Here is a 26,963-nt window from a genome sequence, read left to right as displayed (position 1 = left end):
GAAGGGCTGCTTTGTAACTGGGATTGTTATATTTACAACTACAAAATTACATACTGTGAGCATTATTTTTCTAACAACCAAACGATCATAACAACAGGAAAAGACAAAGGGTGAGAAGAAAATAAGTGCACTTCTGTACAACATAAAAAAAGACATTAAAAACTGTTACATCACTGTCATTTTCCACAACATGAGATGTTTTCTTGAGAAATATCCACTAACACATGCAGAAGACCTTTCATTTCCCTGGTTCAGCAGCTTATCCTGTAGTGGAACTATTACTATTGCAGTATATACCATAAAACCTCTCTATAGTACAAAAAAGGTTCTACCCATCAATAAAAATATTATTGGCACAGTCTAAAAATGCTTTGGTATACTGTACACCTACCAATTACTTAGCAAAGTACCTAAGAGTAAACTCATGCCTTAAAGATTCAGTGACATCTGGTGTTTCTTGTGAATATCATTATGAAGATTTACTATCCTTTTTTTGTTGTTGTTTTAAGAGTCACTGGTCTCATAACAAATGCACCTGCACCAAAGTGGTTTCCATTAAAAAGTTAGGACTCTGTTTATGTGTCAAAAATCTATTTGAAATACTGATACCTTACATGGTTAAAAAATAAAAGATCCATGTATCCATGCAAACATCCATGTATGCATAGAAAGAAAGTTGGCTTTTATTTATGTGTTTGAATTGAAAGAAATGCAAGAGTAAATGGAAGTTATTGTATTATCTTATCCTTTATATTACTGATTGTAAGCATATTTTCAAAAAATAGCAAACTACAATTTTTAAATGTGACCAAAATGTTATCTTAAAGTGACCTAAAGTTACCTTCCAAACCCCAAGTGTGTCTGCGAAAACATGTTCTGTAGCAATATAAATAAACAGTATATTACCCACAGGTAAATTCCCGTTAATCGTGCTGCTAATATTATATTGTAAAGAAGAACTGCAAATTAAGATATAGTAAGACGTTGAATCGTATAATCATAGGTTATTAGAATTAACTATGCCACTTGTACATTTCTTCAGATCAAGAAAGGACTGTGCTGACCCCCAACTCATTAAAGACCAATTAATGTCTGTGTAACTCGCTGCGTAGTGTCAGTTTAGCCAATCATTTCCACTGTTTTTGCAGTGTCGTAGTGGCGGTAATGTTATGGAGTTTTCTTTCCCCAGTCCTTTAGTAGCTAGCTAAAGGAAATGTAAGGACTTGCTGGAAGTTTCTTAAAGTTACACGACCAGAGAGTATCAGCACTCAGAAGGTGGTCAAATAAACTTTTGCTTTTCTGCATGAGAGCCAGAAAGATTGTTGGAAGATGGTGGTTCTCAAAATTCGAGACCAGGTGAGTGATGTCTGAACTACCTAGCCAGGCTGCTTCTAGCTAGCTAGCTAACCTAGCTACTTAGCAACGTTAGCTAGCAGGGGAACCAACCACCAATTTAGCTAGCTAGCTAACCAGGTTAACTTAGCTAGCGACCCGGCTAGTAAGCATGCTCTTTTTCTGTAGTTTAACCCTCGTTGGAATTTGTAGAACTAAAAAATTTAATCGTTTGGCATGTGTGGTACTTACGTTAATGGAGTGGTAGCTAAGTGTCTAGCTACAACATTCGACATCGTGCTTTTATGTTGTTAGCTCGTTAATGTGGCTAGGTTAGCATTAGCTTGCTAGCTAGCTAGACAGCTAGCTATTTGTATGCAGGCCATGGCGGCAACATAGCTAAGCTAGATAGAGAGACAGATAGCTAACTAACTAACTGGTTAAAAAAAACGGTACCTATGGTCTCAAATGTCTGCATACTGTACCGAATTATGGTTTGTGTGTTACAAAGTTACATAGCTAGATAGCTAGCAAGGGCACTTTCTTGTCGGTAATTAGAATATTTGCTCAATATGGTTGCTTCAGCAAGAATGAAAATGTCTGCGTTTTAAAAAATCTGTTCATCTACTCGATACGACGGCGTTTGTTGTAATTTAAAAGCCAGTGGAAGCACGCTTAGAGTCTCAACTCGACTGAAAAGAGTAGGAAATCTTAGCAACTTTGCTCGGTGAACAAGTTTGTAATCACAGGGGTCCCGTTCCTTTGAATACCTTCTTGACCGGCCAGCTAGCTAGTTACACAAACTTTATTAATATATAAACCTTAACGAAGTGTTCAGCTAATGTTATACTCGCATTAAATTATGTCAGAGATGCTGTAACCGAACAGTGAAATAGATAAGTAGTTGGAGCCTGTCAGAGCAAGACAAGCTACACATCATTGTTTGATTAGGTCGTTTCTTCGCAAGGGGTATCATTACAAAAGGCCACAGTATTTTAAGTGTTTACATTTAGCAGTTTGTCCTTATAGAAGTGGCTGTGGTTATTCATCGTTAATCGGTCGTTTTACGTGTTTAGAACACGAAGACATTTTCGACAGCCACCATGTGGTCAGTCAGCGATAGGCTAAGAGATACCAAAATTTCATAACCATGGTGATGCATTAGCTAGTGGGGCTCATCTCAGGACATGAAACATTTCAGCTCTCGGGCTATATGTGACAACTTTGCTTTGTCTCATCTTAGCACTGTCAGACTGCGCTAATGGGGTCTTTTGAAACTCAAGGATCTTGGAGTACAAGTGGTCCCCTGTTGTTGCTCCCATACTACTCTCAGCTAAAGCTTGTGTTGATTGATTCCGCACCGTCTGAACGGAGCCTTAAATGATTTTGCCTGAACAACAGGCAAGCTCTAAACCTGGTGTTAAGGTCATTTCCTCTTCTTTGGCGTTGTAGATATGCATGTTGTTCATATCAAACGATCCAAACTGTATAATCCTTTAATATGTCACCACTAATTAAGGTAATAGATAATTTTATGTACCGTTAGCTATTTAATAAGTAAGTTTTAGTAAATAAATTCTTAGTAAATTGTTGTTCAAAAAGATCAGCCAAAATGATGCGTGTGGAATGTCTGTGATGTAAACCTCAAGGGCAAGTGCCCTGCATGAGAGGAAAAAATGAGCTGTCTTATCAACCTTTGGAGTCTCTCCCATTAAAACAGTATGTTGTGTAGCCAGTTTCACAATACTCAAGAATGTGACTCTTCCAGTTGCTCATAGCATGCATATTTCTCATAGTCAAGAGTTCCAGAGAACTCTCGTTAGCATAGAGCCTAAATTGTGAGTTCTTTGTGTTGGTTAGGCCTATTGAATCATATGGGAATATACATTTTTTTTGTCAAAAATTACTCAACTAAATTGAATTCTGTGGAAAATAATAAGCAAGGTTTAATCATGATGAACAGTGTCTATAAATAACATGAATTCTCTTCAAAGGACATTTTCAGCCTGGAACTATGCTTAGTCCGTGTACGGAAATCCTGCTCAGAAGGTTTTTTCTGTAGACCAGATTATTAGCGGGAAATCTGCCCTATAAGAGGAGAAGCATTTGTATTGTTTGTGTTTTCCTGTGTGGGTAGGAAAGCCTGGTCTTTCCAGTTCAAAGCCACAGGGAGCTGATGCTTCTGAAGCACTGTATTAGTCTGACTAACCCCACTGATGCGCTACTGCCAAATAAGTTAGCACCTTCAGGAACATGGCTTTATTTACTGTATAATCACAGAGATCCAGACATTTAAATGCAGATATTTAATATTCAGGCCAGTATAAAAATATGCAGGAGGGACAGATCCGTAAGGAACCCGCTCTTTTGCACATCTACTCTGTAGACCTGGATCAGTGCACATCACATTTGAAACGGTATTGCTCAATCCCAGTTCTGCACATACACTGCACATTTTAGTGCTTTATCTCCTGTAACAGTCCTGATTCAACTCGCCAGGTAAATTTCAGCAGATTAAAAACTTCTGTAACCTCAGTCTGAGTCAAATTAAATTATCACAACTGCTTGTAGTCTTGAGGATATTCATTTGCTCTACTGTAAATACTTTGGTCAGACTTCATGGCTTAACTCACTGGGATGCTGGAGGCATCATAATGAACACAGGAAACCATAAGGGATACGTCTCAGATGATAAATGTCTTGATGTTCAAAGTTGGGTAAATGTAGAGCTGCAAAAAATGTACTTTTTGAATTAATTGCAATATTAGACTGTTTGTTTATTTACAGTCAGAGAGAGGGGAACTAAAATTTGCAGTAGTAAATATTTTCAGCTGTGCAAGCGAAGTACTTCTGAAGCTCTAGGAGGCACCGCATTCTCTCAGAGCAGGAACTAGTCATCTTCACAACAGTGGTCCAAGAGAAGGTGGCAAACATAAAGAACTGGGCAAAGTCAGATTCACCCATCAAAGTCAGATAGTGAAGCAGGATTAATAATTCCAGAGAACGAGTTTCCACTGCTCCAGAGTCTATTGGCAAAGTATTTAATGGCACCCCAGCCTTGGGCTTGTGTGCAGCTACTTGGCCCATGTCATGAAATGTCTGACACCCAGTTCTTGTGATGTAGGTGAGGAAGACGAGATGTTTTTATATGCTTCACTCCCCCACACTATGTGGCACTGCTCTGTGTGTTTGCATGGTCTACAGCTTTGTAGTTGAGCTGGTGTTGCTGCTAGATGCTCCTATTTCAAAATATTAGCACATGCCTTCTTGTGTTAATGATTAATCTCACTGAGCTCAAAGCACTCTCTCCTTTAATCTTTGTATATTTGAACTGATTGATGTTTCTGCATCAGTTATGCTGCACAGTAGAGCAAAACCTGTTGTAAAATCGGGTGTAGAACACGTTGATCTTTTTCTTACATTTGACCGGTCTAGTCGATTAGAATAAATTGCTGAATTATTTACACTCACCTGTTGCTTTTATTTAAATCAGTAAAGGTGAAGGCATGGCTTTATAGGGTTTATAAGAAAAGTGTGTAAAGAAGGCAAATGGTCTAATTGCCTTTGAACAGATATAATAGCAGGAGCTGACTGCAAAAGACATTCAAACACTAGCAGGTCACGTGTTTAAAATTGATGAGAGGTCTACAACACACAAACCAGTAACACTGGTGTTGAAAGACAATTATAAAATAAAAAATATGGAAAAGGGTAATATAAAAAGAATAATATATATAAGAATGTCATGCTTTATATTATAGTTACAGTGTGAGTAATTTATTTGAACAATGTATTTTAGTCAAACTGAACAATTTGAGGTCTTGGAAGTAATTAAAGATTTTGTTTTTGCAGCCACCAACCACTAGTCACGAAGAGCTAGAATGTAAGGCTTTTCATTTGTTGAACCAATCAGTCAAATGATTGATCTCTATACAAAAGAAGGAAATATGTATAGATGTATCCTCCTTTAAAATGAATTACACCCTCATCACAAGTACACATTTGTATAGCTTGTTTGAGATATGTGCACTTGGTTTGTGTTTCTCATTTTGTATATTCTTACTTGTTGAGCAATTTAAAATTCCTCGTTTTAAAGATGTCTTCTCATCTCATCAGTAGCCTAAAGCGGCTGTCTTCAGAAGTAGTTTGCTAATTGTGTATGCATACAGACCTGGGTGCCAGCAAGCCTGTCCATGCGCCTGACTGCTCGGTTATATTCTGCCTCTGAATCCTTGTTTACAGAAGTTATCTGAATGTTTTGAGAGAACAAAAAAAATTAACCATCTGGTTCCTCGATAAGCAAGAAGCTCAAGTTGCCGGCAGGAACATCTTATTTATTTGTGCGAGTGCCTGAAGAGCTAGTAGTTCTGCGTTGTGTATCGTGTGGATTTGGGATGAGCTTGCAGGCGCCTCGCATTATAGTACTACCATCTGCTTAAGTACTTTGGAATGGAGGAGGTGTGATTTCCAAATAGTTTTCATGACTTGTGCCTAATTTGTAACAGTGGTCATCAGAATGATTGAAAATGTGTGGATCTGAATGGGCTTTCGATATTCACTGATGACTAAGAGTGCTGTGAAAGCCTGTGGGCTGCATCATGTGGCTGCAGTTTTGACCTTAGCCTGGGTCTGCTCAGTCCCTTGCTCAAGGCCTCGGAGTGAACGCAGGTTGCTTTGGCTTAGACTTGTGCATGTTGGGATTATGTATTAAAGAGTTCTGGATTATGTATTAATGAGTCTTTTTTGTGTGTGTTGGATTTTTAGAGGAGCAGCTGAACTGCTTGAAATTTTCCCTCCAGCACATCAGTGAATAGAAATGGATTTCAATGTGCTGTTTGTGTTGCTGTGTAAAGGTCATTTGTCATTGTTTTGTGCAGTGTGACTATCAGGGCCATGCTCTCCTAATGCATTAAAGAGTGGAAGCTAAATGACCTTACCAGGTAGTGTTTTGGGGATACCAAAAACTCTAGATTTGCTCCCTCCCATGTTGAAGAGAACTGCTTACAGCTGTTGAGTAGTGGCCTAGCTCTGCAAAGACTCATGAATTTCTCTCATCTTCAAGCCTCCCCTGCTGAAAGCTATATTCAACGTTGACCCAGATGAAGTGCGTTCCCTCATATTCAAGAAGGAAGATGTGAATGTGCAGGTAACATGCATCCTTGGTTCTCTTTTCAGTTAACAATTCAAATTGTACATTTATATATGTGATGGATGTATATGTAGGTATGTATGTGTATAAGATTCCAGGTAAGATTCCATTTGTACGTGTGTGGGGAACAAAAATGTAGTTTACTTGTGGTTTCACTTCTCTGTTGCACAGGAGAGCAAATGGCTGCGTACAATTGAATATTTTAGAACTGCCTTTTTGGTGGGATTCATACTGCCGTCAGACACACTATCTCTGTGTACTTTAGGATAATGAAAAGAGGACCCCACTGCATGCTGCTGCATACTTAGGAGATGCTGAAATCATAGAGCTCCTCATTTTATCAGGTAAACTCAAGTTGGTTTTGTTTTGGTCTGCAAATTCTTTCTGACTCATAGAAGCCAAGCTTCATTTTTGTATTTTATATTGCTGCCTTATTTGTTATCTTATTTTAATATCCCTTTGATCACCCCGAGCTTGATTTGAATGTGGTGTATTGAAAGCTGGTTTTGTTAGTTGAACCCATGGTGTCATCTTTCCGTAGGGGCAAGAGTAAATGCCAAAGACAATAAATGGTTGACACCCCTGCACCGAGCAGTGGCCTCCTGCAGTGAGGTACTGCTCTCTGAGAATTACAGACAGCTACCATACACCTTACTTTATATAATGTGTGCTGAGAATTACCCTACAGACAGCTACCATACACCTCATTTACATAATGCATGCTGTATCTACTATCATTCTACAATTATGGAATGCTATATATACATTCATAGTTTTGGGATTTGCTTTAAAAGTAAATGAATTGGGTTTTTAATTTCTTTTCCTCTTGAAGAAATGTTTTTCACCAAGAAAGAATACATGCAATGGTTTTGTTAACACCAAACCAGTTTTTGAATATATCTGACTGTAAAGCGTCCTCGAATTTGAGAAAGGTGCTGAATAAATGTAATAATAATAATAATAATAATAATAATAATAATTTTTAAATTAATGTTCATCAAAGTGAATTCTTTGGTATTGGTATGAGCAGGTTTATTGTTAGTCATTATATAGTCATATTAACATGGTTGGTCTTTTTCTAAAATATTGTTAATAGGCATTTTGAAAGTGCTTTGAGTGTTTCTTGTTGCCTTTTTTTTGGTTGTGTTTTTTTTTTTTTTTTTTGATAAAGCTATTAATGTTTTTAAATTATTGTGACATTTGTTTTTCTCAAAATAACCTTGGTTAGTCATTGCAAACTACCAGTAAAACAAACAATCCCAAGCTTTTGTGGGGCAGATTGCATGCATAAATGTTGGTAATATAATGTCTCTTGCTCTTGCATTAAACAACACATTTTAAGAGGGTCCCATGGCTGCGCGTTTCTCTCCATGTCCTGTAGGAGGCGGTGCAGGTGCTGCTGAAGCACTCGGCAGACGTGAACGCGCGAGACAAGAACTGGCAGACGCCGCTGCATGTGGCTGCTGCCAACAAGGCAGTGCGGTGTGCCGAGGCACTCGTTCCCCTGCTTAGCAACGTGAATGTGTCAGACCGCGCCGGGCGCACTGCCCTCCACCACGCTGCCTTCAGCGGACACCTGGAGGTCAGTGCCCACTCGCCCATCACAAACTCTGAAAGGGAATTTGAGGATGGAAATTTGCTGTTAGAGAAACAACATGCAGTTATGATATTTGTAACTCGAACATTCATGTGAAATGTCTTGGTGCAACACTATAATGCTGTAAATGTCAAATGCTGGGTTTTTTGGTGGGGTTTTGTCAGATGGTGAGGCTGCTTCTGTCCAGAGGAGCTAACATTAACGCCTTCGACAAGAAGGATCGGCGGGCTATCCACTGGGCCGCATACATGGGTAAGATTTTGTTCTCTGTGCTGGAGTGGTTGTATAACCGCAGCTAATGCACGATGTTGGTGTCAATTATGCCTCCAGCATTGAACCAAGCATAATGTCCCTGGGCCTGACTGTGACACTGTGACCCCTCCTACCAGGTCACTTGGATGTGGTGAAGCTGTTGGTGTCTCATGGTGCTGAGGTGACGTGTAAAGATAAGAAGGCCTACACACCTCTGCACGCTGCAGCCTCTAGTGGGATGATCAGCGTCGTCAAGTACCTGTTGGACCTGGGAGTAGATGTAAGTCCTCTCTACGGGCATCTGTGTGACGCTGGAATGACCCACACAACATGGTAGCAGTGCGTAAGAAGCTTGTGCGGCAGCGTGTGGCTGTAAACTGTCGCAGGGAAAGGCTGCCAGCATCAGCGCCTGATCCAGCAAAGCTGCATCCACTGTTGAGATGAGCTTAACTTGACCAGGGTGTTGCACACAGAGAAACTGCAACCAGCCTGAGATGAATTGTGCAGCCCTTTTGGTGACACAAGAGTGTAAGCATCAGACAGAGAAATCGCATGAAACCAGCAGTACTGTTTGTGTCCATGTTTTTAGTATCTGTTACAAAACTGCAGCAAAACAGGTTTTACGCAGTCACTGCCTTCACCTGTGGCAACTGTTAGTCTTGTACAATAGCTTCTGGAGGCTTTCTTCTTTCCAAAAACCAAGACTGTGTGTTATAGGAAAAGTTTCCGAATGTGAGCCAATTAACTCAGCCAATACACTATATAAGTAGCTGGTTAAAGGAAGCCTCAACGTTTTACTCCTGTAATATTTTTGGGGCAGAATCTAGGCATTCTGTACAAAGTGTGACCGCGCTCTCTTTCCAGATCAATGAGCCGAACGCGTACGGCAACACCCCTCTGCACGTGGCCTGCTACAATGGCCAGGACGTGGTGGTGAACGAGCTGATCGAGTGCGGGGCCAACGTCAACCAGGTGAACGAGAAGGGCTTCACCGCCCTGCACTTCACGGCCGCCTCACGCCACGGGGCGCTCTGCCTCGAGCTGCTGGTGGGCAACGGGGCAGACGTCAACATCAAGGTCAGAACCTCGTAAAACACCCCCACTCTAGATTTCACAAAAGGAAAACCTGTTGTGCTGTACTGTGCAGTTCTGTCTGTTCTGCAGTGTACACTCTCACAGAAGAGGCGGTTATTTCATTGACGTTTCTTTCTTCTTCCCCTCATTTCTAGAGTAAAGATGGGAAAACGCCTCTGCACATGACTGCAATTCATGGGAGGTTCTCACGATCTCAGGCTATCATTCAAAATGGTGGGTAATGGGTAGTCCGCGGAATGCTTCCGTAATGGCTTCCTCTTTCACATATTAACCATGCACGTGGCATGAAGCCGAATGAGGTCCATGTAGTGATGTGTCCGTGTGCGTCCCGTTCGCGCAGGTGCAGAGATTGACTGTGAGGACAAGAATGGCAACACGCCCCTGCATATCGCCGCGCGTTACGGCCACGAGCTCCTCATCAGCACTCTCGTCACCAACGGAGCCGATACCTCGAAGTGAGCTCCGGCCGTGCCACACCGCCGCCGCCCCACACCTCTCCCCACGGCACCATAGCGGGCCTGGGAGTCTAGCACAGTACCTGGCACCAACCCGCCACTTGTCCTGTGCTCTTTCTGCTGTCTCTTGCAGGCGGGGGGTCCACGGCATGTTCCCTCTGCACTTGGCCGCACTGAGCGGCTTCTCGGACTGCTGCCGCAAGCTGCTGTCCTCCGGTGAGCTACCCCTCCTGCTAGCAGCTTCAGTCAGCTTATCGGTCAGCGTACTGAGTGATGCCTCTCCTTCCGCAGGCTTTGATATAGACACTCCCGATGACTTCGGGAGGACCTGTTTACATGCTGCTGCGGCAGGGGGGTGAGAAGACCTTGTTTTCCTTTCCTCATCATTTCCTTTCTGATTTAGTCGTTGGTTAGGTTAATGGTGACTTGTAGATTAAAAAAGGCGTTTCAGATGCTTCCCTGATAATTTACATTTGAACTATAATTTCCTCTGCAGGAACCTAGATTGTCTTAATCTACTCCTCAACATAGGGGCAGATTTCAACAAGAAGGACAGTTTTGGGAGGTCAGTTAACTTTTCAGTTTAACTGTTTTTTTTTGTTGTTTTTTTTACTTTTATAGAGCAGTGTTTTAAAACTTGGTTTACAAAGTGCTGTCCAGAAAGATAAAAGTAGAAGAAAAATGAAATGGATAAAGGTAGAGGATAGAAGAGCAGAAAAATGAAATGGAATAAATGATTATGAAAATAAAAATATATGAAAAGAATAAAATTGTTTCTGAGGCACAAACTGTGGCTTGATTGGTAGCTGGTGTAACATATATGTATATGTATAGCCCAAGTCAAACCTCCATGTTCCTCTCAAAAATGAATCTCTGTGGAGGCCCCTTTCAACTGCTTACCATTTGCTGTTCTAATTGTACAATGTTACTGCCTCCTAGAGATGTTATTACATTGTTATTATAATTGTCGCCATTGCTAGCGTCTATCTATCTATCTGTCTATATAAAAAGGTTATTTTAACTGTACACCATGTTCTCCCAAGGACACCTTTGCACTATGCGGCTGCGAACTGTAACTATCAGTGCCTATTTGCCTTGGTGGGATCTGGAGCCAGCGTCAACGACCTGGATAAGAGGGGCTGCACTCCCCTCCACTACGCCGCTGCCTCTGACTCTGATGGAAAGTGAGTCACGGGACGGGCCAGACTTGGGTGTAGGGGAAACGGAGCAGAGCATCTTGGCCGAACATCACGTACCTCCACGTCCTTTCTAGCTTGCAGTGTCCATAATGACTCCTACCGTGCTGCAGGTGCCTGGAGTATTTGCTGAGGAATGACGCTAACCCAGGGATCCGAGATAATCAGGGCTATAATGCGGTGCATTACGCCTCTGCATACGGACACCGCCTCTGTCTGGAGCTGGTGAGCACAGCTTTTCAGTGTCCAAACCCTGGCTGCTCTTTCTGACTCGTCTTGTGATGCTGACATTTCTGTGCCCAAAGCCCTGATTGTTGTTATTTTTGTTTCTTTCAGATTGCAAGTGAAACCCCTTTAGATGTGGTGAGTACCAGTTACCACCTTTGATCTCAAATTGCGCTAGACTCTGGTTTCTGTTCCTTGTAATGGATGCAGTTTGTAACCCTTTGCTATCTGGTTTTGTCTGCTAGCTAATGGAGACCTCAGGGACGGACATCCTGAACGACTCTGATGTGCGTGCTCCTGTTAGCCCACTGCACCTCGCTGTGAGTGCACTGTTCCGTTAGTCCTCTTGTAGCCGGGGGATGACAGCTGTAGCCGGGGGATGGGGGTGGGTGGATAGGTCAAAATGTGTGTGTGTGTGATGTCTCGTGTCATTTATGCTTTTTTCACTCAGGCGTATCATGGGCACCACCAGGCTCTGGAGGTGCTGGTGCAGTCCCTGCTGGATCTGGATGTGAGGACAGTGCAGGGTCACACACCACTTGACCTGGCTGCTTTTAAAGGCCATGTGGAGTGTGTGGACGTGCTCATCAACCAGGGAGCCTCAATCCTGGTCAAGGACTACACCCTTAAGCGCACCCCCATCCACGCAGCAGGTAGCTCTGAGGATTAAACATGATTGTCAGTAACCTGGTTGGAAACCACGGCAGCAAGCCGGCCAACTTTTGAATCTTCATCACAGAAACTGTTAAGCAGCAACAGCGCCACAAGGTTTTTCATATCTGTGAAAACGTGCAGTAGATATGTTAGGTATGCTTGCCATGTGTTTCACTGTAGTGATCTTCTGAAAGTGATGGGGTTTTTTTTTCTTTCTTTTTTTCTCTCTTCTTAAAAATATTTGTAGCCACAAACGGTCACTCGGACTGTCTGCGTTTACTGATTGGAAATGCAGACCTGCAGAGCGCAGTCGACATTCAGGATGGAACTGGGCAGTAAGTCATGGGCTTCGTTTATGCCCCCCCCCCCCCCCCCAAGCCCATTACCTTGTAGGATCTACTTTAAAAGCCCATAGCCCTTTCAGACAGAGCTATCTGTGATGGTGCCATAACGCTTCAATAACATTTGCTCGGTCTGAAAGGATTCTAATGCATTTTTGTTATGCCACCTTAAAACCTCAGTGGCTCAAGGTTTTAAGATGCTTTGGAAACCGCATTGTTTGTGCCTGAAAGAGATTACTTTCGTTGCAACCCCTCAAACGTGTCTTATGATGATGTAGTAAAATCATCTCTTCAAAGGTTATTTGCAGGAGAAATGCCAACAAAAGTATGTTGCGTTATATTACATTAATTACTGCAGAGTTAGTAATGTTTTTTAAATGGCAGAAGCTGTGCTGTCAGAGGAGGCGTTTAACAATAACGTTAATTCTTCTGAAATTATTGCCATGGCAACGGGTTATAGAATGTGCCAATAGAATGTTCTTTTGTAATTTATGTGGCTGAACGGCCTGTAACATCACTGTTTGTGTGTCTGAGGCAACATGGCTAAGCTGAAGCATATCTGTAGAGTGTCTGTTTGTTTATAAGAGTCTTGAAATGTTTGCAAGGCTTTTCTTGTTCCACACAATTGCGTCTGCTGCACGTGTGCTGCCCTCTCTCCCCACAGGACGCCGCTGATGCTGGCCGTGTTGAGTGGACATACAGACTGCGTGTACTCTCTGCTCAACAAAGGAGGCAATGTAGAGGCCAAAGACAAGTGGGGACGCACGGCTCTCCACCGAGGGGTGAGCGATCTCTAGTCTTGTGTGCTCAGTGGACAAGGCTAACTTTCCGTTTGAAAGAAACCCTCTGTTAAAACAAAATGATTTCCAGCCACGTATGTGCGTCTGTGACTGATGGTGTCCGCGGCTGGTTGCTGGCCTCTGCAGGCGGTGACGGGCCATGAGGAGTGTGTGGAGGCCTTACTGCAGCACAACGCCAGTTTTATGGTGCGGGACTGCCGAGGACGCTCTCCTGTACACCTGGCAGCTGCCTGCGGCCATGTGGGGGTGCTGGGAGGTCTGCTGCATGCAGCCCAGTCCGTGGAGGGTACCCCCGTCATCACAGACCACCAGGGCTACACACCACTGCACTGGGCCTGTTACAATGGTAACTATAGGAGCGGTTATCTTCCAAGTGGTTTGCCGATGCCAGGCAAACGAGATTTTCTTTGTGTGTGAGAGATTTTGGATAGAAGGATGATTGTCATGTCTTTTTTCTTTTGTTCTTTCAAGGTCACGACACGTGTGTCGAAGTGTTGCTGGAGCAGCAGCTATTCGACAAGACGGAGGGGAACCCCTTCAGCCCTCTCCACTGTGCCGTGTAAGCCTGACCTTCATGTGCACGACGACGAAGTGAGAGAAAGGAAAGCTCCCATTGCAAACTCAAGCTTCTTTTTGAATTGCAGGATTAATGACAACGAGGGCGCAGCTGAAATGTTGATTGACACACTGGGTCCTGTGATTGTCAATGCTACGGACTCCAAAAACAGGTAGGATTACAGATGTTCTTGTTTTGTTCACCTCTTTTATAAGAAATTTGTGGTATGATTTTAAGGTTTATTCATGTATCACCGTTTATATGAATGCTCTTCCTATAAAATGTGGTTTTATAAGGCAGTGCATCCCGCGTTACAGTTTCTGTTAAGTTTCTGATCGTTAATGAGAAATTGGTATTTTAATTGGGCATGTTTTGGAAGCCCTAACATGACAAGCTTGAAATTATAGCAACCTGAGAGCAAAAACAAAACTATAGCCCTCTTCTAAACTCTCAGCAGAGCAAAAGCACGTAGCCTCAATGTAACCTAAGAATTAATCTGTGCTGTTGGAGTGACCCAAGCAACTGAGTAGATGGTGTCAAACTTTGGCTTTGGCCTGCGGCAGGTCTCCCCTCCATGCTGCGGCGTTCACTGACCATGTGGAGTGTCTGCAGCTTCTGCTTGGTCACAACGCCCAGGTGAACAGCATCGATGCCGGTGGCAAATCCCCGCTAATGATGGCAGCTGAGAACGGGCAGACGAATGCCGTGGGTAAGACCTTAGCCAAGCCTGTTTAGCAAGTGTGCGTTAAGGTGGCTAGTGTAAAATATTAGTGGTGGGGGGAGTTGGTGTGTTAAACAGGTTGTCTGAAGCAGCCCGGTGTGTGGTTCCACACTGAGCCTCTGTCTCCATCTGTGGGTTTGGCAGAGCTGCTGGTTAGCAGTGCAAAAGCAGACCTGACACTGCAGGACAGCAATAGAAACACTGCACTGCACCTGGCCTGCAGTAAGGTCTGTCATGGACACACTCGTACACGTGCACGCTCTCACATAGGGCTCTTAAGTAGTCGTGATGGGTTGTTTTCTTGTTCACATGCATTTAATTCTATCAAGCAGTACCATTCAATCATTCTTAACTGATGGCAGTCTTTATCTTCTCTAGGGACATGAGACCAGTGCCTTGCTGATCTTGGAAAAGATTACAGACCGAAATCTCATTAACTCCACCAACGCAGCTTTACAAACGTATGGATGACTCATGGGATGGCGGCCAATGAACACGATAACTGGTCTTCCCAGACTAGTGGCTGAGTTTGTGTGTTTGTGTGTGTAGGCCCCTGCATGTGGCAGCCAGGAATGGTCTAACGGTCGTTGTACAGGAGCTCTTGGCCAAGGGTGCAAGTGTACTAGCCGTTGATGAAAACGGTAATTCCAATGCACACCTATTTTTCATAAGACATATTTGTTGTATGTGACCTCCGCACGCTGACACTGGCGCTTTTTGGCTCCCAGGTTACACACCTGCTCTGGCCTGCGCCCCCAATAAAGATGTGGCAGACTGCCTGGCTCTCATCCTGGCCACCATGATGCCGGTGTCGGCCAGCAGCAGCTCGGCGCCGGGCCTCACATTCAGCACCATCAACCACTACACGGGCCCGTCCAAGAGCGTCACGCTGGACAGCCTGCCCATGCTGCAAAGCGAACACGGCTCCTACTGCAGCTTCAACAGCATTGGCCGCCACGACGGCTTCTACAAGGACGACGAGCTCAATGATTCGGACTCAGAGACATACTGAGTGTTTGGAGAGGAAAGGGAGAGCAGAGACACAGCTTGTCTCAATCACCCAGAGGCAACACGGCCCTGTCAGCTGGCCACTGCGCAGAGCCTTAAGAGTCTCTTTGTTTCTCTATCTCTTGCGTGTGCACGCACGCACACACACACACACACACACACACACACACTCAGACTCTCACTCATAGAGGCCCAGCAGGCTGGCCTACCTAGTCCCTCTCTCTGTCTGTTCATGTTCATCCAGCACTTTGTGCTCTTCAGCAGATACCTCCACGTACCTTCTGCTCGTCTCATCCCGTGGCCCACTATTGACCTACTCCAGCCAGCCAGCTGACATGGGCCTTCTCCCTACATGGCAATAAAGCATAGACTCCTCAGCCTGGGACCAATGTTTGTAGGTGCAGTTTGAAACCGATTTGTTTAGACTTTGACTTTTGAAAATTAGGGGAGGTTTTGAATTGTCCCCAGAGAGAACGACAGGGCTGATTGTAAAGTTTTTAAACTGATATAAACATTCATGCACAGTTAATTTCACAATTGGTAAATTACGTGGGGGGGAGAGACATTTATTTTTTAAAACAGGATTTTAATACACATTTGTCCTCTGTCCCTCTAGAGTGAAAAATCATAGCATTTCCTATTTTCAAATCTTAGAGGGCCAGTGATGGAAATTGAATATTATTAGCATTGTAACGCTAATAGCAATGGTTGTAAGTGAAGTGCGAGCTAACCTTTGCTGTCTTCTCTTTAAGAATAAATTATTCTTTTTATCTGTATTTATTTTTAGTTTCCATACTTCATCATCATTTGTGCCTTTGTGAGTTAATGTGTGAATGCAAAAGAGTAGGGGCAGTTTGGAGAGCTATGATGCACAATTAGAACACTACATTTGTGTAAAGCACTGAAACTGAACTAAAGCAAAAAGCTCCCAACATGCTTTGCTCTGGATGAAGAACACTGTGTAAACCAATAGCAGGACAGTATCTGATTTCCTTATATGGTAAAATGTGAATATTAAAACCTTATGTATATATATTTTTTTCTCAGCTTTGCTTTTTTTTGGCTTTTATTAGCTAATAAAACCACTCAGCCCTTGGTCTGTGAAAGTTGTTTGACTCTTTTCAGACATGGATTTTAAATCGATTTGAAACTGGAAATCTGCTTAAGTGGAGCAGCTATTCGCTTTCCTATTTTTGTGTGTTAGCGAGGCAGTAGAAGAGCCAGCAGAGTTGTTGGCGCCTGCACCCCGCCACTCATTCAGCATGGGAGATTGCTGTATATTTTATGGTTGTCTGAATAAAGAAATGACTTGTCATTTTCTGTTTGTGCTTTCTTTGAGCCATCCTTTGTGTTTCGAATATTTCCAGATTCATAACCTCATTGTTAATGAGCATGTTTTTGAAGTTGCATCATTCCTAGTGTACATTTACATTACTTTTTTCTGAATTAGTGATTCGTGTTTTAATATGAATTTTAAGATTTGGAAGGCCCTATCTTTTCTGAAGAAATTATGTTGCAGCAATTTCTGACAAGGGCTCTGAAGTCCTTTCCTTAGTATGACCTCTGCTGACAATAGGCTTGTACTCTGGTGAGTGTATGAAATAAAATTTTAAATATAATGAATGTTTGCTCCTGGTCAAAAAATGGGCTAATGAGATCTGTTGCACTATTTGCTCATCACTGATTATTGCCTCAGCAAACGTTTGGGGGACGGTTGGAAACAGGAACATTCACCTACAGTCTTCTTGTACATCATGAAAAGACATAAAAATCATGAAAAGATTTCAAAATGTTGATGTAAAATTCAAACTAATGTGTCTGGGTGTTCAAAAATCTCCATTTATTTTCTGTTGAGACCTTTTTTGCCCAGCATTGTACACCTATCAGCCGTAATGTTAAAAGTGCCTGCCTAATATTGGGATGGTTCCCCCATGCCACCAAAACAGCTCTGACCTGTCAATGCCTGGACTTTACAAAATTCTGGAGGTGTCCTGTGGCATCTGGCTCTTCTGTGGGATCCGACCTGGCTTTTGCTCCCCACACGCATCAGTGAGCCTTGGGTGCCCATGACCATGTCACCAGTTCACCAGTTGTCCTTAAATGGACTGCCTGTCAGTGGTTTTAATGTTATTACTGGTGTGTGTGTGTGTGTGTGTGTGTGTGTGTGTGTGTGTGTGTGTGTGTGCTTCTCTCTGTATACACACACAGCACAGAAAGTTATATGGATGGATGGACACATAGGCAGACAACCATTTGGTCGTTAGTGGTCAGCTTAGTCCTCTTATAATTGGAAATTTCAAATTCCCTGTAGACCACTTGATTCTTTGTAGCACATTCTAGTCTACTATTTTTGGCATACCTTTTAAAGGTTAAATCCATATATATCATAATTAACAGTGAACCTCTGAGAGAGACACTAATGAGATTACATCGGCTCTGTGGGTGCATTAATTACAGCGCATGATGTACTCTGTGATTTTCCGTTCATTCAAGGGGAAATACCAATTTGTACTGAGGGTGGAAATTCTTCATGAGTGGTATGCCTCCGTATATAAAAAGGTAGCGGAAGAGGGATGAGAGAAAAGGAAGGAAATTCGCCTGCCGATTAATACTGAAATTATTAGCATCAGACAGACATGTAAGTGGTTGATGCATCATTTCTTCAGTATCACATTAAAGAAAGATTTAGTGATCTTATCGTTTGTGTGTGTGTCTGGCTGGCTGGGGATAGGCTGACTGTACTAGTTCTAGTGGCACTGTTGGTGGTCTCTGTAGAGTCAGACCCCCCGAGCACAGAAGAGTGGAGATCTCTGAGCAATCCCAAAAGCAGAATCCTGGTGAGTTGTGCATCTCCACTGCTCAAACCTTCTCCACTGAACCTCTTTTTCAGTTTATTTCTCTTTTTATATTCTTAACCATTTTTTGTAACCACTTTCTCAGTGCTTTTTCTAAACTCTTCTGTTTTTCTGTTTTTTGACAATGTCCTTCCACACTTGCATCTCATATGAAAATATCTTGCTTGCTTTACTTCTGTTTTTACTTCATTTGTCTGGTTTCTATTTAAACTTAATATTTATTGTAATAGCAGGTCATAAATACATAAGTCACATTCCACCGGCAAATTATAAATGCTGTATATTTTCCCTTCTTCTCTACTTAAGAGGACATTTTGTGAAACTGTGTAGCAGCCTTCATGTATAACGTTTTTTTAATGTATTATTGCATGCATGCTGTGAACGACATTCTAATCCTTTTCTGTGTCTAGTTTTTCAAAATTCTGCAGTCGTATCTTGATGGGAGAGAAAGTCAAGTTCAAGGTGTGGGCAGAAAGACTAGTATGAAGGAGGACAGGAACAGAAAAACAACAAGTGCTGCTTTTGACAAATACAGCAACTTTCTTCACAACACTATTGATGTTTATAATGTTTAATTGGATCAAATCATACACATAAGGTACCACAGATTATTCTACAGATATCACAAAATCATTATATATGTAATGATCTACCATTTTACACAATAAAACATTTTTTGGGACTTTGATTAGTGCTTCTGTGTTGTTTTCATGTCCACTGAAAATAATGGAATAAGTCATCCTGAGTCATTAGATTTTAAACTTGGACACTTAAATATCCTGTGTATTCAGAATTATAAGTAATTTTTTATTATTTTATTTTATTTTTATTTGGACCCATAATTATCTGCTAAGTGCAATTTGTTAATATTTTAAGAAATACATTTAACATATTTATTTATTTAGTTAGTTAGTCAGTAAACGTCTAGACTTTAGTAAATGTTTAAATTCTTGGTTTACCTTTGGACTGCGCATATTCCTAATATGTTGATCCGCTTTAACGCATGCTTTTATCACGCTCGTCCTCCTAGTCTTCAACCAGCGCAGGAAGAAAAGTTATGGAAGAAGTCACAGGAGCTCAAATAATTGCTGAGGCGCTGAAGTCTCAGGTTGGTGTAGTAATACTATAGCGAATGCTTCCAATATAGTTCACTGGATGTCTGAAGAGTAAGTTCAACTCAGTAGCAAGTTGGCTAAGTTAGAACCTTTAAAAAAGCTTAGTTAGCTAGCTAATAGGCTAACTGGCCAGTTTCGGCAAAGCATCGGCGTGGTCCTATTTCACCTTTGTCTTTCATACCAGGCCAGTGAACCGACAACGTGTGATATATTTAGTTCAAAAGGAAATTTGTTTCATTAACAGACAAAATTTCATATCCATTTATCTACCGATATAATCTCCATCTTGGCTAGCTAGCAATAGCTGTGTGAAGTTCTGTGTTAAACTGTAACAGAATGTTAGCTAATCGAGAGCCTTGATATGCAGGCAATAATTTCCAGATTCATTCTTCTTCATTGTGGTTATGTAGGCACAGTCTGGACTAGTAAGTAACGTGTGCATTGCAGTGGGCATTGCAGTTTTTGTCAAATCCGAAGCTTCCACACGTACAGCCCTGAACCTTGATATGGTGTCAAAGGTGATACAGGCTGGCAGATGTGTTCCAGTCTGGTTACAAGCAAGGGAACAAGCGCTAGCGCGCCTGCACTTCCTCACAATTGACGAAAAAAAAAAGAATATTTAACTACGTGACATTATTGAGAACTGTTAAGGCTGAAAAATCTTAGCAAGTTCCTTTAATTCACTTTCTAATGTATTCTACTGCAGAATGTGGAGTACATGTTTGGCATTGTTGGTGTGCCCATCATTGAGGTTGCCATGGCTGCCCAAGTTGCTGGTATCAAGTATGTTGGCATGCGCAATGAGCAAGCAGTAAGCCCACCTCACTACACTGCCATTTAACGAAGGCTCTCTGTCTTCAGCCTGTGCAAGGTCACCTGTATCTGACCTTCAGTGTCATTGTGTCTTGTCCAACAGGCCTGCTACGCTGCTTCGGCAGTTGGATATTTGACAGGACAGTACGTGTGTGCTTTGATCCATTTCTTATTACCAGCTATGTGCTTTGCTTTCTTTCCTGTACCAGACTTCATCATTGTTTCTCTTTGCCTTCCTGATGCAGTCCTGCTGTGTGTCTGGTTGTGTCTGGACCGGGGCTGATCCATGCACTTGGTGGAATGGCTAATGCCAACATGAACTGCTGGTAATGCCGATAGATTTGAGTGCACGTTGAATATCACAATAGAATAGCATGTCACATGCGATTCTATTTTTCCTTTATGATCTGCTACATTTAATTAGCTGACCCGGTTTTTAAATGCAGGCCTGTGATAGTCATTGGAGGCTCCTCTGATCGGAACCAGGAGACCACTGGAGCATTTCAGGAATTCCCACAGGTTAGTTTTGTAAGCAGCACACATTTTGAAGTGTGTGCAGTAAATCCTTCTCAGGGAAAAGTTAATTCATTTGTATTTCACTCAGCTAGGTAGAAGCCTGTCGCCTTTACAGCAAGTTTGCAGCCCGCCCTGGCAGCCTGGCCATGATACCAGCTGTGGTTGAAAAGGTGAATTTGGACAATTTTCCCTGTTCCATGTATTAGAGGTCATGGCTTATTGGTTTGAGTTTTTCTGGGTGAAAAAATCCCTGTGCCGTAAGTTTTTGCTGTGTTCTCCCCAGGCAGTGAGGAGCAGCATTTACGGCCGTCCAGGAGCCTGTTATATAGATATCCCTGGAGACATGGTGAATGGCAGAGTGGAGCAGACCAGCGTCAGGTGAGCCCTGGGCCCCTTCACCACGGCACTGCTGGGCTGCTCTTTTCTCTAGTTTGCTCTTTGCTTCACATGTTACTGACTCCCAGCAGACCCCACGAGCTGCCCCAAACCTTGCCACCGCAGGAAGTCCCCCACATTAAGGAATTCCTGTTTAGTAGTCTTTGTTTAATAGTCAGGGGTCGAGTTGTGAGTAGCAGGAGGAGTTCCCTCCATGACCCAGCCCACTTGAAAGGCAGTTCTGGCGTGACCAGTGCTGATGGTTCCGCATGGTTTCAGGTTCCCGTCCTGCTGCCCTCCTCCTCCAGTAAGCCTGGCTAGCAGCCAAGAGATCGCCAAGGCCAGTAGAGTGCTCAGAGAGGCTCAGAGGCCGCTGCTCATCATCGGCAAAGGTGACGATAAATCTTTCATTCTAAAGCACGCATGTGGCAGCAGCGTTGGCCATAAATGCAACCTGTGTCTTTGTGCCAACCGTGCCACCCTGGCCCAAGCTGGAATGCCCAGTGGCATTAAATAAACAAAAAGAACATACTTATGTCTTTGCAGTGTGATTTAAGTTGTAGCGATGGTCTTTGCATGCATATGAAAATAGGGAAGTCCTCCTGAATGTGACACTGTAATTAGTTTACTCTTGTTTCGGGTTTTCATCCTTTTCCAGAAATTCATACTTCCTGAAGTTGTTGAAGTGTCGCTGTGTTCAAAATATAGGAGTGGATGGCTATAATGTCAAAATAATTGGCAGTGCATTAAAGCCAATGTTCAGACCAAATGTGGACCTACAGGGTGTTAGATTCTGCAGTTAAAACATGCCTGCATTAAACTACATGTATTCGAGTACTTACAAAACTTTTGGTAGAAAATTCACAGCATGTAACAGGAGGTGGTGTCCTGTAATGTGATCTGAAGTAGGTGATTGCAGTTGTCTCTGTGTCTCAGTGTGTTGCTGCAGCTTTGTGAGGAGTTTTGTGTGTGTGTGTGTGTTCTCCGGTGTAGGTGCAGCGTACGGGAGAGCAGAGAAAGGGATCAGGGAGCTGGTGGAAGTGATGGGGCTGCCTTTCCTGCCCACTCCGATGGGGAAGGGTGTGCTCCCCGACGACCACCCGAGCTGTGTGTCTGCTGCCCGCTCCAGGTGTGAGGGTGTGATGGCTGGGTTCATATTGCTATGTTGAATTCAGTTTTGACACACATGCCAAAGCTTTAGATATGCGCTTCTGAAACTTTGACTAATCTTTCTTAGTCATCTCACCAGTAGCTTCTAACATGCTGTGTGTGTGTGTGTGTGTGTGTGTGTGTGTGTGTGTGTGTGTGTGTGTGTGTGTGTGTGTGTGTGTGTGTGGCTGTGGCTGTGGCTGTGGCTGTGTGTGTGCATGCGCGTGCCCATACCAGAGCTCTGTTGCAGGCCGACGTGGTGGTGCTGTTAGGTGCACGACTCAACTGGATGCTCCACTTTGGTTTCCCTCCCAGATTCAGCCCTCATGTAAAAGTCATTCAGGTCAGTTGGGTGTGTACATGTAGAATAAGGTTCATATATGGCCAGTCACTTAAGTTAGAGCTTTAGAGCAAGCAAATCTTTAGCACTCACCATTATAGAGGAAAGTTCACTACAGTCTGAAACATGTTAGGCAGTTCAAAGTTATGTTAGGTAAAAATGTCCAAAGCAGTTTTGTGCAGCGAGCATAAAGTTTAACACAATCTTTAAAAAAAAAAACTTTTTTAATCTCAGCATCTTCTGTGAGCAAAATAGCCTAACTTAGGCTGACCACCTGGTCCCTACACAGCTCTCTCTCACTACTCTGATCTATAGGACTGGATGATTTTGTTGTGCTCCACTATGATTGGCTGGAGGGTGTGTAGCTTCATAAGACATGTGATTCCTGTGTAGGTGGACCTGTGTGCAGAAGAGCTGAGTAATAACGTGAGAGCTACAGTTGCGCTGCTGGGAGATGTCAGGGCTGTGGTGGGCCAGGTATCTCCAGCACTACAACAGTCAACATGCCCTGCTTCTTATATGTTCTATAAACAAACGCATCCCAGAAGACTCGGAGCTCGGTGTGCTTTGATTAAAATAGCTTTAAAGAGTAATTTCACTTAAATTGATCTTTAGCTGCTGCAAAGCTTTAGGTCAGACCCATGGAGATATCCATCGGACTCTGCATGGTGGGTGACGTTGAGAGAAAAGATGGCTTCCAATGCTCAGATATCGAAGGTAAGAATGCATGTACTGGTGTGAATTTTGATTTGGATTTCTTTCTTTTTTTTTTTTTTACATTCTCCCTCTCCACTTGGGATCAGCAGATTGTTTGTTTGGTTTTTTTTGTTTGTTTGCTTGCTGCCTTGCAGAGGCTGGCTCTTCGGACCACTTTGCCCATGAACTACTACACCGTGTTTCAGCACATGGCTGAGCTGCTGCCCAGAGACTGCATCATCGTGAGTGAGGGAGCCAACACGATGGACATAGGCCGCACCATGCTGCACAACCACTACCCCAGACACAGGTCCCCCGGCGATCCTACCACTCTCTTCCCTCCACTTTTTAAGTTAATTATAATAAAATTCTTTATTTTTATAGCAGCTGTCATATGATGAGGCACCGTAAAGTGTTTCACAAAGACGTACTGTGACACCTTAGTTAGTGATGGTTACCTTAGTTAGTACAGCCGAGAACTTTGACGGCCCAAGCGTGGTCTCTGCTGATGGTGAGACTCAGAACGGATCGAGCACAGTTTGCGAGCTAACGGGCAGGCGGCACTTCTCTCTCCTCTGGGCTCGTGCTCCAGGCTGGACGCGGGGACGTTTGGCACCATGGGGGTGGGGCTCGGCTTCGCCGTGGCAGCAGCTGTCCTGGAGCGCAGCCAGCAGACGGGCCGGAGGGTGGTGTGTGTGGAGGGTGACAGCGCCTTTGGCTTCTCCGGCATGGAGGTGGAAACCATGTGTAGGTGAGCCTCACACCGTATATGTACAGGTGTCTATGGACAAAAATAGATGTTGACCTGTTTCAATTCACCAGGATTTGCACAAGCATAAAAGGCCCTAAAATGCACGTTTTGGTATTGCAGGTATAAGCTGCCTGTCATCATCATCATCATCAACAATAACGGCATCTATAGTGGAGTGGGTCCAGAGACGTGGAGGGAGATGGAGAAGATGGGAGAATTGACCACTGTGTGAGTGGTGCCGCGCTGAGCCACAGCCTCGCACTGCCCCCCGGGTCTGCTGCTTGCAGTTGACGCCACACTGTGGGAAACCAGCGCCGACATGCTGCCGCCCCTGGTCAACGAGGAAAGAGTTAGCCTGAGTGTGCGTGTCTGTGTGTTTCAGAGCCCCACCAGTCACGCTCCTCCCAGAGGCCCGCTATGAGCAGGTGATGTGCGCTTTTGGAGGTCGTGGGTATTTGGTGCGGACGGTGGAAGAGTTGCGCTCTGCCCTTCAGCAGAGCCTGGCAGATATAGCTAGCCCAAGCATCCTCAATGTGCTCATAGACCCTGCATCCGACCGCAAGCAGCAGGTAACCTAACCCCACCCACTCTAACTTAACCATAAACCACGCTAAAAGGTCAAAGAGAAGTGAGTGATTTCCCAGACAGTGATTTGCATAGACCCATTTTTCCCATCCTCCTTTTGGACTGCCAGACTGAGTAGTAGTATTGTGTTTGGCTTGGCTACAGGTCCTCACCTTCAGTCAAGGAACTCTCAAGATGAGAGCATATTCTGAATCTGATCGATGTGTTTACAGAAATTCACAGTTCACTCTGTGTTGGCTGTTGTAATATTAGGTTTTTTGCCAAGTAAGCAGTTTTAATTCATTACTCCAGGTACACTGCAGCCCAGTAAACACAAACACCCACACACCCACACACACCCACCCCCATCTCTGAACCCCCGACCTTGCTATTTGTGAATGCCGTATGGAGAGCAAAGACCTGCTGTGTTATGCTACGCATGTACTGGCATCCACAAGCTGTCGGATTGGGTGTCATATTGACTGTGGTACACCCTCTATCTACGTGTGTGTGCGTGCGTGCGTGCGTGCGTGCGTGCGTGCGCGCACGTGCGCTCACTTGCATGCAGGCAAACATCACATTTTAATGATTGACCAAATGTGGATGAGTGCTTTGCTGCCCATTAAACAGAATTTTCTGTAAAAAAAAATAAAAATTCAAACCCGATGTAATACTTTTGTTTGCGTTTCTGTGTGTCTGTGTCTCTGTTGTATCTGTTTGTGTTTTAGGAGTTCCCCTGGCTGACACGGTCCAGCCTTTAAAGGAAGAGGTAGAAGTATCCAAAGTGTGACACACTGGGGTCAGCTCTCTCATTCCTAAAGACTTGCTCAAGGCCTCTGCTCAGCCTCACCACACTGGATTTTGAATTAACATTTATAATAATGGGGAAAAAAATCAGCTAATAATTAAAATGGTGTTTTATCCTACATATATTACTAATTCCACAGTGGCCTTGTCTGTAGAAAACTGCTTGATGTGTCTGACCTTGGGGATCTGTCTTCCTGCTGAGTTTATTTCCAGAGTTACCGCAATACACATCCAGCCAATAAAGTTGATCGAGGAGATCTGACTCCTGAGGGGGGTGGGTGTGTATGGGTGGGTGAAGAGCAGATCCCCAGTAGCAGGACTGAGCTCCCCTGATCTGGACCAGTGTTTCCTCTCACTGTTTATTTCTCATGCCTGAGTCACCTGCCCATTAACAACAGTTAATGGGTCTCTGCTCAAACACCTAATAGAGGTCTACAGGGGCTTCAAATTGTGTCTCAGTTGCGTTAGTGCAGGAATTAAAGCACGTTGCCCAAATCACAGTCCTCGAGTTCCAGATCCGACCATTTCTTTCCACTTTCTTTTCACCTAGGAGTCAGGCGTGATGCCAAAGTGGTGACAAACCAGTTACATTAATCATTTAATCAACTACAATGTGTTACAAAATCCAGAACAGGATCTAGATTTGAGCTGCTGTAGCATAATCCACGTCTTTTAAACTATAATGTAGGTGGCAGCGTATTGTTCACCACAAAGTGTATCCGTTCAGTATTAGGGTTTTGTTTGTTTTTTAAAAAAACCAGTCTAATTCCTGAGAGAGATTTGCTCCTTCCACATGACTCTTGCTTACCAGTTGACTAAACCTGTGGCTGTTTTACTGAATTACTGGCAGGTCATCTCTTTATGGCCGCAACTCATCCTTTGTCCACCACTGTCTGCTGCTTCAAGGGAACAGAGATCAATTATCCACAGAGTGGCACATCTGCCCTCAACTACCACACTGATGTCTGCCTGACCAGCAGAGGCCCCTTCCTTAGAAAATATAGTCTTAAAATATCTTTAGGAGGTAAACACCATAAACATTTGTCTTTATAACACCGGTATTGAGATGGTGCTGTGAGATTATACTAATTGCTGAATTTGACCCATAAATTAAGAATTATGAGGTTTAAGTGTATGTAAATGTAATGGTGCCGCTTTGATGTCTGTAGCAGAGGTAGAAAGGCTGGCGTGGGCTCTGGTTAAACTCGGTTCAACCTCCAGTCAATTACAGCAAGCCTTCCTGTCCTCTGCTTCCTTTCTGTCGTAGACTATTACCTCACTCTCTAAAGGAGAGCAGAGGAAAATTCACCTTCCTTAGTCATGATGCAAGACTTCCACTTGCAAGTGCAAACAGCACTGAAGAGTCATTAATTTAAAAAAAAAGCAGCTCTGTACAGTGATTTAGTGGAGTAATTTTGTACTTGTGGCAATAGCTGTTTGAATAAATGCATGTGGGTTTGGGTTTTGCTACTGGCTCTGTCAGATGATGTCTTGTAAATTTAAATGCAGTTATGAAAACGCAGCAGCTCTCTTTTTTGTGCTAACGGATGAGGGACTGAGGCAGGTGGCACCAATGTGTGCGCAGCCCCACTGAGGGCTAA

General features: G+C 43.4%; 3 protein-coding genes across 7 annotated transcripts; all 3 read left to right on the top strand.

The window, feature by feature from the left end:
- Positions 1-1,155: 1,155 nt before the first annotated feature.
- Positions 1,156-16,696, top strand: ankrd28b (ankyrin repeat domain 28b). Of its 2 annotated transcripts, XM_027000026.3 has the most exons (28): positions 1,156-1,356; positions 6,395-6,478; positions 6,747-6,825; positions 7,023-7,093; positions 7,863-8,063; positions 8,243-8,330; positions 8,468-8,610; positions 9,195-9,407; positions 9,560-9,638; positions 9,766-9,880; positions 10,014-10,096; positions 10,172-10,235; positions 10,377-10,445; positions 10,924-11,064; positions 11,190-11,301; positions 11,413-11,439; positions 11,547-11,621; positions 11,753-11,954; positions 12,203-12,290; positions 12,961-13,078; positions 13,223-13,442; positions 13,568-13,655; positions 13,741-13,824; positions 14,216-14,361; positions 14,518-14,600; positions 14,752-14,834; positions 14,923-15,014; positions 15,102-16,696. In XM_027000026.3, exons 1-28 carry the CDS (start codon positions 1,330-1,332, stop codon positions 15,383-15,385), a joined length of 3,159 nt encoding a protein of 1,052 aa, XP_026855827.2. In that variant the 5' UTR covers positions 1,156-1,329; the 3' UTR covers positions 15,386-16,696. The 2 variants fall into 2 exon arrangements, with proteins under 2 accessions (XP_026855827.2, XP_026855826.2); XM_027000025.3 differs by having other exon boundaries at positions 10,014-10,235.
- A 1,227-nt stretch (positions 16,697-17,923) lies between these two features.
- On the top strand, positions 17,924-18,849 carry c16h2orf66 (chromosome 16 C2orf66 homolog). The gene is made up of 3 exons (XM_035531188.2): positions 17,924-18,019; positions 18,113-18,218; positions 18,647-18,849. Coding segments are annotated over exons 1-3 (273 nt in total). The 5' UTR covers positions 17,924-18,017; the 3' UTR covers positions 18,812-18,849.
- Positions 18,850-19,231: 382 nt separating this feature from the next.
- hacl1 (2-hydroxyacyl-CoA lyase 1) lies at positions 19,232-26,828 on the top strand. Of its 4 annotated transcripts, none has more exons than XM_027000069.3 (17): positions 19,232-19,344; positions 20,058-20,162; positions 20,268-20,308; positions 20,410-20,490; positions 20,611-20,683; positions 20,773-20,850; positions 20,964-21,058; positions 21,335-21,447; positions 22,049-22,184; positions 22,442-22,547; positions 22,938-23,021; positions 23,160-23,261; positions 23,396-23,550; positions 23,833-23,991; positions 24,112-24,219; positions 24,374-24,560; positions 25,284-26,828. In XM_027000069.3, exons 1-17 carry the CDS (start codon positions 19,294-19,296, stop codon positions 25,314-25,316), a joined length of 1,707 nt encoding a protein of 568 aa, XP_026855870.2. In that variant the 5' UTR covers positions 19,232-19,293; the 3' UTR covers positions 25,317-26,828. The 4 variants fall into 4 exon arrangements, with proteins under 4 accessions (XP_026855870.2, XP_081552188.1, XP_081552189.1 ...); XM_081696061.1 differs by having other exon boundaries at positions 19,316-19,402; XM_081696062.1 differs by lacking the exon at positions 25,284-26,828 and having other exon boundaries at positions 23,833-23,987; positions 24,374-24,514.
- The last annotated feature ends 135 nt before the right edge of the window (positions 26,829-26,963 follow it).

The sequence above is a fragment of the Electrophorus electricus genome, chromosome 14 (assembly GCF_041902795.1).
Source record: "Electrophorus electricus isolate QZ-2024a chromosome 14, ASM4190279v1, whole genome shotgun sequence".
NCBI lineage: Eukaryota > Metazoa > Chordata > Actinopteri > Gymnotiformes > Gymnotidae > Electrophorus > Electrophorus electricus.
The sequence above is the reverse complement of the archived record's forward strand: the minus strand, read 5'-3'. Positions and strand labels throughout refer to the sequence as shown.

Excerpts from the sequence above, each read along its gene's own strand:
- hacl1 (XM_027000069.3), top strand. The coding sequence starts at position 19,294 with ATGGAAGAAGTCACAGGAGCTCAAATAATTGCTGAGGCGCTGAAGTCT. Across the intron at positions 22,185-22,441 it reads GTGTCTGCTGCCCGCTCCAG|AGCTCTGTTGCAGGCCGACG; the intron begins GTGTGAGGGTGT and ends TGCCCATACCAG. Across the intron at positions 23,551-23,832 it reads AACCACTACCCCAGACACAG|GCTGGACGCGGGGACGTTTG; the intron begins GTCCCCCGGCGA and ends CTCGTGCTCCAG.
- c16h2orf66 (XM_035531188.2), top strand. Across the intron at positions 18,219-18,646 it reads ATCCCAAAAGCAGAATCCTG|TTTTTCAAAATTCTGCAGTC; the intron begins GTGAGTTGTGCA and ends TTCTGTGTCTAG.
- ankrd28b (XM_027000025.3), top strand. The coding sequence starts at position 1,330 with ATGGTGGTTCTCAAAATTCGAGACCAG. Across the intron at positions 8,064-8,242 it reads CCTTCAGCGGACACCTGGAG|ATGGTGAGGCTGCTTCTGTC; the intron begins GTCAGTGCCCAC and ends GGGTTTTGTCAG. Across the intron at positions 14,362-14,517 it reads CGGGCAGACGAATGCCGTGG|AGCTGCTGGTTAGCAGTGCA; the intron begins GTAAGACCTTAG and ends TGGGTTTGGCAG.